At 45.4% G+C, this 15,340-nt stretch overlaps 1 protein-coding gene across 1 annotated transcript in view; it reads left to right on the top strand.

Moving 5' to 3' along the window:
* LOC117445486 (voltage-dependent R-type calcium channel subunit alpha-1E-like) overlaps positions 1–15,340 on the top strand; it is an 85,222-nt gene that overhangs the window by 25,629 nt on the left and 44,253 nt on the right. Inside the window, exons 13-19 of the mRNA XM_034081210.1 lie at positions 3,181–3,993; positions 6,612–6,820; positions 8,119–8,221; positions 8,318–8,447; positions 11,012–11,071; positions 14,061–14,167; positions 15,201–15,212. Coding sequence (XP_033937101.1) covers positions 3,181–3,993; positions 6,612–6,820; positions 8,119–8,221; positions 8,318–8,447; positions 11,012–11,071; positions 14,061–14,167; positions 15,201–15,212 — 1,434 coding nt within the window. The remainder of the gene's footprint in view (positions 1–3,180; positions 3,994–6,611; positions 6,821–8,118; positions 8,222–8,317; positions 8,448–11,011; positions 11,072–14,060; positions 14,168–15,200; positions 15,213–15,340) is intronic.

Here is a 15,340-nt window from a genome sequence, read left to right as displayed (position 1 = left end):
ACGCGACCAACAACCAATCACATGAATCTCCCGCCCCCGACATACAAAGCAAAAACCCCCGGGGATTTTATGGGAGCAATATATATATATATATAAACTCCCCAAACAGGCGAAAACCTACCAGCTTCCCCCACTGTCTCTGCCTCCTCCCTCCATGCCCGGTTCCTCCGGTTTGTATCCCGGTAGGTGAAGAGGGTCTGCTCATACACAACCGGGTGATTGCTACGGCGATAGTTAGTTTCTCCTCCGACTTTTTTTGAAATATAGAAATGAACGGCGGGATATCTCTCCCAGCTTAGACGCGGTTTGATTGGCTACGGCTTGAGCTGTCAGATTTTCAGAAACGGGATTTGATTGGCTGGCGCTGGCTACTCCGGCATCTCCGGCATCAGAAGTTGAACATTGTTCAACTTCTGACGCCGGAGACGGCGGAGACGGACCGCTCTGCTACCCACAATTCAGTTCGGCGAAAAAGCTAGGCAACATGACGTCTCCCTATTCAAAGTGAATGGGCAGATTGGAGTTGTCGACGCTGTCGTGTGGACGGGCCGGAAGGCTGCTCCAGAGCCACTATTTCAAGCATACTACGTCATCGAGTCCCGCTGATGGACTGATCCAATCTCCAGCATACTTGGAATTCTACCGAGCCCGGCGTTCTTCGTAGCGAGAAATTTCGAGGCTGCACATGTGTAGACTCCGCGGTCTTAAAATCCCCACAATGCTTTGCGCACAAACCAATTTCCCCAAATCTATGGCGGAAAATGTAAGGCAGGGCCTCTCATATGACGCACACTTGCTAGCCTGTAGGAAGTATTCTTGCCTCGCTTCTGAAGCAAGTGACTCGGAAGACATGTGCTACCAAGGAAGCGTCCTCGACATTGAGAAACACCCTTGGTTAACTTTATAATCTCCGAGCTGTGTGCGTCACTTTTTAGTGTCCCCTGGTTTCCGTTGTGTTTTTAAAGTCTACATTTGAGTGTGTTTTGTGATTTCATATCTGTGTGTTTCTCCTAATGATTAGATTAGAAGCATTTATTGTCATTATACAAGAACAACAAGAAGAGCACACGAAAGACAACAACAACAAAGACATTCATACATTCATAAAATAATAACAAAATAAAGTGCAGGAAATAATTCATGATGCTCTGGGGAAGAAACTGTCTTTGAGTCTGTTTGCTTTTGTGTGGAAGAGTTGTGGCCGTTGAAGCACGGTTTGAACCCGTCAGCCACCGTAGAATTCAGTTATAATTGTGTTTCCCCTAATGGAAGAGTTTCGGAGCGTTGTAATGGGTTTGAACCTGTCAGCCACCGTAGAATACAATACAAATGATGCATGTTGTAGTCAAGCACCTTTACCTTTCAACAACATGGCATTATCAGCCTGTAATGCGTTGTGTTGTTTGTGTTTATCTTCGTGGATCTTTTGCTGTGTGTCTCCTGTTCTGTTTTGTCTCTGCTCACAAAAGCACTAATGTCTTGTTTTCAACCAATCGCTCATTGATAACACGGACCACACAAGAGTCCTCGCTCCAGTAAGTATCTCTGTCGCTCAGCCTGATTCATATTCTGTCCCGTACCTCCAGTCCAAACCTCATTTTATTCCACTTTTCTTTATATCTCTCCCACTGGTTTCGCTCTGCATCTTACTCCTTTTGTTATCACAGTCTCACAACAACTCCTGGCTTGCTTAATTTATCACTTTGCATCTCCATCGATCCAGTGATTTGTTATTGTTCATTTAAAACAGCTCCTAAAGTTGAGCATCAGACAAAAGCATTGTTCGCACACATACTGTGATATTGTTTTCTTTGGTTTTAATGTGTATATTTCAGTGTATTTTATCAAATGAAAAAGGAAACTAGAATAATTTAAATCAGTCGAAACAGATTCAAATGAGACTTTTGAGGATTCACAGCATGCAAACAAAGATGTTTTCCAACAATACATACTAAAATAAATAAAAGATAAACCAGAGATAAAACGTATGTGTATTCAAGGGACAGTTCACCCTAAAATCAAAAGCACATATTTGTCCTCTTCCCTGTTGTGCTATTTATCAATATCCACTATTTGGTGTAAATAGCTGATTGCGAAATTGGCTAACAAGTGTCTAAATGAGACGACTAAACGTCATCACGCCCAGCATTAGCCTCCTTTAGCTTAGCGGTGGTGACGTGAAGTCATGTGACCGTGCTGTAGTTCCTTTATAGCCCAACATTAGCCACCTTTAGCTTAGCGGTGGTGACGTGAAGTCATGTGACCGTGCTGTAGTTCCTTTATAGCCCAACATTAGCCTCCTTTAGCTTAGCGGTGGTGACGTGAAGTCATGTGACCGTGCTGTAGTTCCTTTATAGCCCAACATTAGCCTCCTTTAGCTTAGCGGCGGTGACGAGAAGTCATGTGACCGTGCTGTAGTTCCTTTATAGCCCAACATTAGCCTCCTTTAGCTTAGCGGTGGAGACGTGAAGTCATGTGACTGTGCTGTAGTTCCTTTATAGCCCAACATTAGCCTCCTTTAGCTTAGCGGTGGAGACGTGAAGTCATGTGACTGTGCTGTAGTTCCTTTATAGCCCAACATTAGCCTCCTTTAGCTTAGCGGTGGTGACGTGAAGTCATGTGACCGTGCTGTAGTTCCTTTATAGCCCAACATTAGCCTCCTTTAGCTTAGCGGTGGTGACGTGAAGTCCTGTGACCGTGCTGTAGTTCCTTTATAGCCCAACATTAGCCACCTTTAGCTTAGCGGTGGTGACGTGAAGTCATGTGACCGTGCTGTAGTTCCTTTATAGCCCAACATTAGCCTCCTTTAGCTTAGCGGTGGTGACGTGAAGTCATGTGACCGTGCTGTAGTTCCTTTATCGCCCAACATTAGCCACCTTTAGCTTAGCGATGGTGACGTGAAGTCATGTGACCGTGCTGTAGTTCCTTTATAGCCCAACATTAGCCACCTTTAGCTTAGCGGTGGTGACGTGAAGTCATGTGACCGCGCTGTAGTTCCTTTATAGCCCAACATTAGCTTTTTACTTCAGAAATTCTATCTAGATTGACAAACAGCCCTCAAGGGGAGAGGAATAATATGTATTTAAAATGTACAGGTGAACTGTCCCTTGTAAATGTGTTGTTAATAATAAAATGTTTATTTTCTCTGATATGTGTTCCTCTTCTTCTTCTTTTTCTCAGTGGTAGCAGGAGGAGGCGGCCCTACCTCTACAGGAAGCGAGCGATCCACCGCAGCCGGCCCACCTACTCCTGCAATCTGGAGGAGGGTCGTGGCCTCCCTCTCAACCCCTCTCACTGTTTCATGTCCAGGAGGGAGAGGAGGAAGAGGATGACCATGTCGGTGTGGGAGCAGAGGACCAGCCAGCTGAGGAGACACCGACAGATGTCCAGTCGAGAGATTCTGTTCAACAGCCAAAACGAGGAAAAGGACGCAAACCCAAACTCCAACGCTGCCCCTACTGGACGTCCACAGTCACTGCATCGAAAAACCATGGAGAACACACTTTCCGGGAGTTTAAAAAAAGACCCTTTAGCATCGCCGTCCAAAAACCCTGCTTCAAACTCCTCTGTGTCTCTGGATATGCCTTTGGATGCCACTGTTTCTGGTGAAGATCCTACAAATAATCCCCCTTCTGAAGCACCTATTGCTAAACCTGAATCTGAAGCTGAATCTGTAACTGACAGCGAAAAACTCACTGTCAATCCGACTCACAGCGAGCGCCGGAGTCCCAGATTAAACGGCGAGCGACAACACAGAGCGGTGAAGAAGTTCAGACCTCCTGAAAACCTGGATTTGTTGACCCCCGAAATGGGAGGTCACGGAGGGGTCAGGGGTCGCAGGGGGAGGCATCGCGGAGAGAATAAGAGTCAGGTGTCATCACCCGGGAGTCGATCGGCCAGCAGAGAGAGGAGGAAACATCCGGAGAGAGTGGAGGAGAAGGAAGTGGAGACCAAAATGGAGGGAAAAGAAGAGTGCACACCTGAGGAGAGCAGGTGAGAGGATAGAATAGAATATATCTTTATTGTCATCATACAAAGTACAACGAAATGTCTTTGGCAACTCTCACTGCAGTAACAAATAAAGCAGAGGTAGTAGCGGTGACAGTGCAACGAGATAACATTCAATGTCGATGTGTATATTTACACTTACAGTCTAAATATATATTAGTAAATAGTTTCATTAATTTTAGGGTGAAGACTTGGTTAGGGTTAGGGTAAGGGTAAGTCTCCAGGAAATGCTTGTAAGTCAATGTAATGTCCCCTGAAGTGATGTATACATGGTGTGTGTGTGTGTGTGTGTGTGCGTGCGTGTGTGTGTGTGTGTGTGTGTGTGTGTGTGTGTGTGTTCACAGTTGTTGTAATGTGCTCTGAGGTGGAGATACTCATCCAACATGTTGTTTTGTGTTTATTTGGGGTTTAAAGGTCCCATGTCGTGCTTTTCCGGTTATCGCCCGTCCCCTCGTGTTATGAAGGTTGTTCTGCATGTAAACGGTCTGCAGAGCCAAAACCCTCAAAGTGCACCCTGCAGCGAGGAGAACTCTAAAACAGAAAATACCTCCCCAAAACGCCTCGTTGGAGACACGTCACTGTCCATTTGATTCTTCCGGGTACATCATGATGTCATCCGTCCCCGGAATGAAATGGACCAATCCGTGGAGTCGCTACGTTAAGCCCCCGCTGATTGGTCCAAATCGACCAATCCACGGACTTCCTCACACACTCAGTGCAGCTCAGCTGATCTCTCCTCCCTGGCTGCAGGCTGAGAACAGACAGTTGGGATCGCGGCGAAATTCTCTCTGCAGACCCGTTCTCTCTGCGTCTATCAACCTTTTTCTTACTCGATATCAAGCCACACTTATTGTTGTTACTTCGGCTGTGACTTTGTGTGTGCTCAGGGTGAGTTTGGCTGTGTATCGCTAAACAAGGAAATCACACCTCCATGGAGCTTAGCGCGATTCACAACGTCCCGGCCAATCAGAGCACACTGTGCTCACAGGGAGGGGTGGGGGCGGAGCTACTGGAGCGACAGCGAGCCGTTGAAGGCAGAGAGTGAATACACGTAGTTTACAGAGACGCTGTTTGAGAAACCAATGTGAGTTTGGAAAATGTCACGATATAAATCTATTCTAGTCGACCTCAGCGATGGAACTATGATCAGTGGAAATGGCCGTGACACGGGACCTTTAAATGAAAGTCAAGAAAGAAAGGAATGATTGAAGAAGAGATGCAAATTCAAGTTTTGTCGACATATTAGAGTCAAAGGTTGTTCCACAATAAGTTTCATTTACATTTTTAACATCCTTATATACAGACTTCTACATTCATATCATTCACAACACACAATACAATTGTAGAAAACATAGAAAATATTAATTTGCAAGTTCCTCCGGTCAGGTTTATGTTCACTGCCATTGACTTTAAATTACCTCGAGATCTAAAAACATTATACAAGACTTTAAAATAGATTTGATCACAGGGATTCGGGAATACCCAAGAGAAAGTTACAGTCTAAGGCAGGGGTGTCAAACTCAAGGCCCGGGGGCCACATTCGGCCCGCGACTTCATTTTATGCGGCCCCACAAGAGCTTGCAAAGAATATAATATGTTTATTATACGGTTACATGCTACAGAAGCACGTTGCCCATAAACTACATGTCCCACAATGCATCTCAAATATGACTTTTTTTCTCAGAATTTGCCTTTTTTTCTTCAAAATATGCATTTTTTCATAGAATTCCTTTTTCTCAGAATTTGATTTTTATTTCAAAATGTCACTTCTATTTCTTTTTTCTCCAGAATTTGGCTTTTCTTTTTAAATCATTTTGGGACATACGCACTGAAGAGACTTGCCCTAGACTTCTGCTTTCAGACGTAGTTAATTATGAAGTTATTACCCTATCCGATGATAATCCAATGCAGAGGCAATGATGTAATATAATACATTATTTTATATATATGATATATTTATATATGTATTTTTATATAGTCTTAAAGTTACAACCGGCCCTTTGAGTGCAACCATTATGCTGATTTGGCCCGCGATGAAATTGAGTTTGACACCCCTGCTCTAAGGTTAAGAGAATAACAAAGATATATTCACACAGGTCGTCGAATGGTAAATTTAGCATTTGTGGGTTAAAATGAATCTATTATTTAGATCCTCCTTTAATGATAATGTTCAAGCATCAATTTCATTTTATTGGTATTTGTTCCGTTCATGGTACGCACAACTTAATGTATAACAATTATTTACAAAACATGTCTCTATAAACACCCGGTACCCGAAAAGGAGCAGGGTGTAGAAAATGATCTGATATGACCTGCTCCTTTCTAAAACTAAACAAATAGAAATAGACGGTCTGTCCTTCATATTTTCTTATTAACAGCCAATCATAACGGCAGCGTAGGAAAATAAGAGAAACACAAAAACGTCCAAAAAAATACTTAGTTCCCATTTGACAGTTAACGGAAAGAAACAAAATAAAAATACAATGATAGTGGTTCCTGTGGCTTTTGGACTATGCAATCACCAACTAACAGCACCGACCCACGTGTTATGATATCACTGTTCTTCTGTCTGTGTCTTCAATACTTTCTCTCTGTATTTCCAGTCTGGGAGAAGGAGGACCCACGGACCCCCAGGAGAGTCAGGTCCACATCGGAGACACGGAGGAAACTCCTCAGAAGTCAGATCCAGATCCTCCCGTCGTCCCAGAGAAAAACGAAGAAGAGACGGAGAAGGAGAAATGTCCGCTCAGCACCAGTGTGATCATCGAGGTTCCCAACGCTCAGTCCTGTCTGGAGCTCTCCACCATCACAGGTACCAGTATGTAGAGTCTCTACTTTAAAGAGTCCTCTCCTGCTGATGTTCAGGTGTATATCAGTATGTAGTGTCTCTACTTTAAAGAGTCCTCTCCTGCTGATGTTCAGGTGTATATCAGTATGTAGAGTCTCTACTTTAAAGAGTCCTCTCCTGCTGATGTTCAGGTGTATATCAGTATGTAGAGTCTCTACTTTAAAGAGTCCTCTCCTGCTGATGTTCAGGTGTATATCAGTATGTAGTGTCTCTACTTTAAAGAGTCCTCTCCAGCTGATGTTCAGGTGTATATCAGTATGTAGTGTCTCTACTTTAAAGAGTCCTCTCCTGCTGATGCTCAGGTGTATATCAGTATGTAGTGTTTCTACTTTAAAGAGTCCTCTCCTGCTGATGCTCAGGTGTATATCAGTATGTAGTGTCTCTACTTTAAAGAGTCCTCTCCTGCTGATGCTCAGGTGTATATCAGTATGTAGTGTTTCTACTTTAAAGAGTCCTCTCCTGCTGATGTTCAGGTGTATATCAGTACGTAGTGTCTCTACTTTAAAGAGTCCTCTCCTGCTGATGTTCAGGTGTATATCAGTATGTAGTGTCTCTACTTTAAAGAGTCCTCTCCTGCTGATGTTCAGGTGTATATCAGTATGTAGTGTCTCTACTTTAAAGAGTCCTCTCCTGCTGGTGTTCAGGTGTATATCAGTATGTAGTGGCTCTACTTTAAAGAGTTCTCTCCTGCTGATGTTCAGGTGTATATCAGTATGTAGTGTCTCTACTTTAAAGAGTCCTCTCCTGCTGATGTTCAGGTGTATATCAGTATGTAGTGTCTCTACTTTAAAGAGTCCTCTCCTGCTGATGTTCAGGTGTATATCAGTATGTAGCATCTCTACTTTAAAGAGTCCTCTCCTGTTGATGTTCAGGTGTATATCAGTATGTAGTGTCTCTACTTTAAAGAGTCCTCTCCTGCTGATGTTCAGGTGTATATCAGTATGTAGTGTCTCTACTTTAAAGAGTCCTCTCCTGCTGATGTTCAGGTGTATATCAGTATGTAGCATCTCTACTTTAAAGAGTCCTCTCCTGTTGATGTTCAGGTGTATATCAGTATGTAGTGTCTCTACTTTAAAGAGTCCTCTCCTGCTGATGTTCAGGTGTATATCAGTATGTAGCGTCTCTACTTTAAAGAGTCCTCTCCTGCTGATGTTCAGGTGTATATCAGTATTGTTCTTTTAAGTGTAAGTCTATGGAGGAAAGTATCCTTTCACTGTACCACCTCCTCCTCACCTCCTTGTCTCCCCCTGATCTTCCTCCAGTGAAGAGTAAGGACCCTGACTGTAAATCAGAGAAGGAGGAGGAAGAGGAGTCGAAGCCGGCTGTGACTCCAGACAGCATGTTCATCTTCAAACCTGACAACCCGTACGTGTATCCACTGGTTCAGACTCATAACACCAAGGGAATATGAATGATGATAGTCCGCCTATAACATGTACACTCCCCCTCTTGTCTCCACAGGGTGCGTCGGGTCTGTCACTACGTGGTGAATCTGCGTTACTTTGAGACGTGCATCCTGCTGGTGATAGCCGCTAGCAGCATAGCATTAGCTGCTGAAGACCCTGTAGCCACCTCCTCCAACTGGAACAAGGTGTGTGTGTGTGTGTGTGTGTGTGTGTGTGTGTGTGTGTGTGTGTGTGTGTGTGTGTGTGTGTGTGTGTGTGTGTGTGTGTGTGTGTGTGTGTGTGTGTGTGAGAATATGTCTGCTTTACCTTTTTTGCGCCACGAACCGGTTTCATGTAACACAATATTCTCTCAAGGACTGGCCTTCACAGTGTGGGGGTACAGGGTTGCCGTGACGACGCTCTGGCACTTTTCTTCTGAGGAAAACCATAATTTGCAAACACATCGCCTTTCACATGCGTCGTGTGTGTGTGCTCAAATCAACTGTTGTAGACGAAGACGCCACTTAGAGCCGTGTCCTTAGTTGAAAGTAGTTTAATGTCAAGGTAGCAAGGCGTAGTGAGGTGATGACAGACACCCAGTCCAAGCCGGAATATATCTGTCCTGTCCTATCTTCTTGAAACGAGTACTGTGTTGTACGAGAGACAAATTAAAGGCCTAAAAACACGGAGCTCAGCAGAGAGAAGTGTCACGTGACTGAGACGAGCATCTTGATCCATGGCCGGGGTGTCCAAACTACGGCCCGGGGGCCAAATGCGGCCCGCGGACCATTTTGAATCGGCCCTCAGCAAATTCAAAATGTATAATGGAATACAAATGAAACTTCTGTCTTATATTGTACTTCTTAAATGTAGGAATATATCACACAGTAGTATTCACCTGTTAATACTCCCACTTTTCAAATAAATTCAGCCAATTAAAGTTGGAAACATTTTCTAACATTATCTTAGTTGATGAGAAAAAAGCCCATTGACTTATTTCCATAACAAGCTTGAAATACACGCTTCATAATTGTCCTTATTATAATCACTCTGAGGGATGAGCGGCCAACTCTCACAAGCATCAACTTATAACTGAACTTACGAGGCGATATACCTCTCGTGAGCGGCCCAGCCCTTCGTATATGTTCCTGTATGTGGCCCTCTGTGAAAAAGCTTTGGACCCCCCCTGATCGATGGTGTTGACATGTGTCCAGAGACGCAGACGCTAGGGGTTTCACAACTACCAATATTTACTAGTCGACACGTTTTTCAAAATAGCAGTCGACTAGTCGTTACGTGATAATAAAGACACACACAGAGAGGTGTACAACTGCATTTTATATTGGAACTCATACAGTTACATTAAACACTGCATTTTAATTTGTGTTACATGGCTGAGTAATTAACAAACAGTAACTGGACTCACCAAAATCGACAGCAAAAAACTCTGTTTACTGAAATACCACGTAAATCCAGTGCGCAACACTCGCTGTCCTCCACGATAACGTCCACCTTTCCAGATTTTTGGTTTGCGTTGAGGAACACCAACGCATCGACATGTGAGGGAAGGAGGCTTGACCGCTTTCGGGTGACAGTGTTGCCTGCCAGGGAAAAACCCCTCTCACTCGGGGTGCCGGTGGCTGGACACTCGCCGGTGGCTGGAATAGCCAGGTAGCTCCTCACTCGGGGTGCCGGTGGCTGAAATAGCCAGGTAGCTCCTCACTCGGGGTGCCTGTGGCTGGAATAGCCAGGTAGCTCCTCACTCGGGGTGCCTGTGGCTGGAATAGCCAGGTAGCTCCTCACTCGGGGTGCCTGTGGCTGGAATAGCCAGGTAGCTCCTCACTCGGGGTGCCTGTGGCTGGAATAGCCAGGTAGCTCCTCAGCTTGGCTAAACGGGGGACGCGGTGCGCGTTTTCTGCCCACCCCTCCAGTGGGGTATTCACTGTGGGGAGATGCAGTGTCCGCTGGCAGTAATCCCGCAGCTCATCATCCGCATCACTGTAGACCCGTTTCATGTTGCTGCTCGTCTGCCTCTGTCCTGTGCTGACGCCGGTCCGTTGCTCACTGGTGCTAGCATTACAGCTAGCACTAGCATTACTGCTAGTGCTAGCTGTCGGCAGCGGGTGTCTCATCTTAAGATGGTTGCGCATAGCAGATGTATTTGTGTTGTACTTCAGTACAGCTGTACACAACTGACACTTCACTGTGGAGTTGGTTACATCTTCGTTGAAGTACTGCCATACATAAGAATGTCGGACAAGTTTTGGAGCATTTTGCAGCACCTCGTTTACCTCCATTTTTTTCACGACTAGTTGATTAGGGCCTACAGCGCCGACTAGTGGTAAAGGTAGTCGAGTAGTCGATTAGTTGGTGAAACCCCGAGCAGACGCACAGACGGATATATTCGGTCATTTCATTGGGGACCACTGTGCGATACGATTTGTTTATCTGTGCCTTGGGTCTCATAGCTTCATCACGAAGTAGCGAAAGGACTCTAATGTGACTTGATGGGGGGGCAGTACAAATCACTAATGCATGAAGACATTTCCGTATTAGACGCACTGACCCTGGAGGAATCATCTGGTGTTTCCATATCGAGGAGAATCTTTTATATTAAAGAATATATTGAAAGTTCCACATGTCTTGATATCGAAGCATCAACTTGAGGAACTTCCCCTTCTCTGTGGGATAAACGTTGATATTATCTGTTTCGTGCGACATGAATCTGCTTTTCTTATATATTTCTTTTTACTGTCTTTTTTCTTTTTAGGTTCTGCGGTATTTTGATTACGTGTTCACGGGAGTCTTCACGTTCGAGATGATTATAAAGGTGAGCGACTCAGTGAAGAAGAAGAAGAAGAAGAAGAAGGGGATTTGATGGTGACAAATATACAGTAGATGTGTCTTTATTGAGCAACCATTTCCAAGGTGGGGACGTAAACGTTGCAACAAAACGAGGAACGAAAAGTCGCGTTGGGGCGTTCCTGTTTGCCTCATTCAACATCGAGAGAAGTTTGAAGATTAGACTAAGTCTGATTACAAATGAATAAGAAACGGTGATGTTTGGCACATCGTTCACGACTCTTTCGACCCAAAGAAAGAAGCATTGTGTCTTTCCACGCCCTCAAATCCAGTTGTATGTATCTGTACGTTGGGTTCAAATCACAAAGAAGTCGCCCTTTTTTATTTAAACAAGTCCCAAAGAGGTCATATTAAGAACCGTTTACTTCTTTCTAACTTTCCGACAAACTTCCCCAGCTGTCAAAGCCAGGTTTATAATTCTGTTGTGTTGACATACTGTAGAGGTTTATGTGGGGGAAACTTCTGAAGCCATGGGAGTCAGGACTCAGAGACACGAGGAGAGCTGGAGCTCTGATGGAGTCAGGACTCAGAGACACGAGGAGAGCTGGAGCTCTGATGGAGTCAGGACTCGGAGAGACGAGGAGAGCTGGAGCTCTGATGGAGTCAGGACTCAGAGACACGAGGAGAGCTGGAGCTCTGATGGAGTCAGGACTCAGAGACACGAGGAGAGCTGGAGCTCTGATGGAGTCAGGACTCAGAGACACGAGGAGAGCTGGAGCTCTGATGGAGTCAGGACTCAAAGAGACGAGGAGAGCTGGAGCTCTGATGGAGTCAGGACTCAGAGACACGAGGAGAGCTGGAGCTCTGATGGAGTCAGGACTCAGAGAGACGAGGAGAGCTGGAGCTCTGATGGAGTCAGGACTCAAAGAGACGAGGAGAGCTGGAGCTCTGATGGAGTCAGGACTCAGAGACACGAGGAGAGCTGGAGCTCTGATGGAGTCAGGACTCAGAGACACGAGGAGAGCTGGAGCTCTGATGGAGTCAGGACTCAGAGAGACACGAGGAGAGCTGGAGCTCTGATGGAGTCAGGACTCAGAGACACGAGGAGAGCTGGAGCTCTGATGGAGTCAGGACTCAGAGAGACACGAGGAGAGCTGGAGCTCTGATGGAGTCAGGACTCAGAGAGACGAGGAGAGCTGGAGCTCTGATGGAGTCAGGACTCAGAGACACGAGGAGAGCTGGAGCTCTGATGGAGTCAGGACTCAGAGAGACGAGGAGAGCTGGAGCTCTGATGGAGTCAGGACTCAAAGAGACACGAGGAGAGCTGGAGCTCTGATGGAGTCAGGACTCAGAGACACGAGGAGAGCTGGAGCTCTGATGGAGTCAGGACTCAGAGAGACGAGGAGAGCTGGAGCTCTGATGGAGTCAGGACTCAGAGACACGAGGAGAGCTGGAGCTCTGATGGAGTCAGGACTCAGAGACATGAGGAGAGCTGGAGCTCTGATGGAGTCAGGACTCAAAGAGACGAGGAGAGCTGGAGCTCTGATGGAGTCAGGACTCAGAGACACGAGGAGAGCTGGAGCTCTGATGGAGTCAGGACTCAGAGACACGAGGAGAGCTGGAGCTCTGATGGAGTCAGGACTCAAAGAGACGAGGAGAGCTGGAGCTCTGATGGAGTCAGGACTCAGAGACACGAGGAGAGCTGGAGCTCTGATGGAGTCAGGACTCAGAGACACGAGGAGAGCTGGAGCTCTGATGGAGTCAGGACTCAGAGACACGAGGAGAGCTGGAGCTCTGATGGAGTCAGGACTCAGAGACACGAGGAGAGCTGGAGCTCTGATGGAGTCAGGACTCAGAGACACGAGGAGAGCTGCAGCTTTGATGGCAAACACTGACGGTTTATTTGGAGCTTCGGCCGGAGAATTCACAAAACATGTCACGGGCCACGGTCTGACCACACGGTAGAGATGCCACAATCCATTCTGCAGACCCCTCCTGTAGCTCCAGGTTTTAGTTCAGAGTGTAATGATCAACATTCTTCAATAGAGAGACTAAACAGCTGAGGACACTGAATCACAGTTGTTGTCGCTTACGGCTCGAGGTCATCTCCACCCTGAGAAGGAAGTGTCCCACAACAACGACTATCTCTGACCGAGAGCTGCCCGCTCACACACTGAACAACAACTTGCTCGGGCAGCCCCTCCTTAGGGAGATAGCGGCTGCTCGAGGCGGAGCATCTGAGTCAGAGGGCGAACGGTAAACATGTATACAGAATTATTCTAAAAATGTGTTCCACAATATGTTTATTTACATTGTTAACATCCAGAATATACAGACTTTTACATGAATATAATGTATAACACACCATTCAAATCAAGAAGTCTCCTCCTGTTTCAATCAAAGGTAAACAATGCAACAGCTTATTTATTGCAGAACATACTGATTCATCTACGAAGAGGAACAAAGACCTCCAAGCGTGTGTGATGGAAACTCAGAGAGCTGGAGCTTGATGTCAAACACCGACGGTTGTTTATGAAGTTAATTATGGTTTATATATCAGCCGGAGAATTGAGCTGCAGACATGAGGTGACACAGCGGCTGCTCGACTAACTCTGAAGATCTCTTCCGTAGTCGGAGGTTCATGGGCGCGGGAAGGGGGGTGCTGAGGGCGCTGCAGCACCCCCTAGTGGCAGGCAGGGGGTGCGGAGCTCCCCTGTCTGAATTATTATGCTCTATAGTGCCCAGTGTTCACTGGAGTCCAGCACCTCAGCACCCACACTTAAAATACCTTCCCGGGCCTCTGCGGAGGTTTGAACTAGTTCAGAGAGTACGATCAACCTTCTTCATTAACAAGACTAAACAGACAGGGCACTACATGTAACTTACTCTGTCGTCCATGGCCCAAGAATAACGCCTGTGGGACCTATGCGCCGATAAGAAGGTTAGCGGTTAGATGTGTGATTCCCTTGCACGCTGCAGGAAGACTTTTCTTAATTCCTAATCCTGTGTTTTCTCAGATGATCGACCAGGGTCTTCTCCTCCACGACGGCTCGTACTTCAGAGACCTGTGGAACGTTCTGGACTTCATCGTGGTGGTGGGAGCGCTGGTGGCCTTCGCCCTCTCGTCAGTCACAGCTTTTAATATGAATACTAATCCATAATGCATTGACCATAAGTCTGAACATCAGGGTGTCTTTAAATCATTCTCTTGTTTCCCTGCATGCTTAAATCCACTGGAAATGTTGTTTGACTTCATGCAGACGTCTCGTCCATCTTGCTTCTTACTCTATGGGTGTTTCTCAATGTCGAGGACGCTTCCTTGGTAGGACATGTACCTCTGAGTCACTTGCTTCAGAAATGAAGAATGGTGGAACAGGCTAACAGGTGTGCGTCATATGAGAGGCCCCGCCTTAAATGGAGCGCGATTTCCTCCATAGCTTTGGGGAATTTGGTCCGTGCGCAAAGCATTGTGGGGATTTTAAGACCGCGGAAGTGCAGCCGCGAAATTTCCCGCAACGAAGTACGCCGGCCTCGGTAGAATTTCAAGCATCCTGGACATTGGAACAGTCATTCGGCAGCACTCGATGACGTAGCATCCTTGAAATAGTGGCTCTGGAGCAGCCTTCCTCGACATTGAGAAACACCCTATATGTGTGTTAATTCTACGGTGGCCCTGAAGGTCAAAACACAACGACAATTTCATTAAAAAACACAAGAAAGTTGACTAAAATACTTTAAAACACGTGATATTTTGCCAGGCACAACAAATAAAACCTGAAACAGTAATCATGTTTACTCAAAAACATTTGGGTATTTTTTTAATTGATCTTTTTGTGTTATTTAGTCGTTTTGCGGTTTTTAAAACCCATAGTTTTGAACATTTTAAAATGTGTTTTTTTATATTTCAGTTTTTTGTGTATATTTTGGATACATTTAAATACACACACATTTTTTGTTTTTTTGGTTAAATATATTTTGTGTTTTTTGCAATGTTTGATTTTTCCAAAGGTTTTTGTGTGTCTTTAAACTGTTGGTGTGATTTGACGTCTTTGACCTCAATATAATGATTTTCTTTTTCAAAATGTCGACTTTCTTCTAAAAACATTCTCTTGTTTTTCTACATGTTGTCGTGATGCCTCTGTGGGATTGACCACCAGCAATGTGATGGGGTAAAACAAACAAAAACTCGTCCTCTCTTTGAACAAATACTTTAAACGTGTGTAACATAAGTGCTGCGATGAATAGGATAGAAAAACAAGTTACGAGTGTCTAACATTATGATATTGTGGTCTTTCTG

This window comes from Pseudochaenichthys georgianus, chromosome 4 (genome assembly GCF_902827115.2).
Source record: "Pseudochaenichthys georgianus chromosome 4, fPseGeo1.2, whole genome shotgun sequence".
In the NCBI taxonomy this organism is placed as follows: Eukaryota; Metazoa; Chordata; class Actinopteri; order Perciformes; family Channichthyidae; genus Pseudochaenichthys; species Pseudochaenichthys georgianus.
The sequence above is the reverse complement of the archived record's forward strand: the minus strand, read 5'-3'. Positions and strand labels throughout refer to the sequence as shown.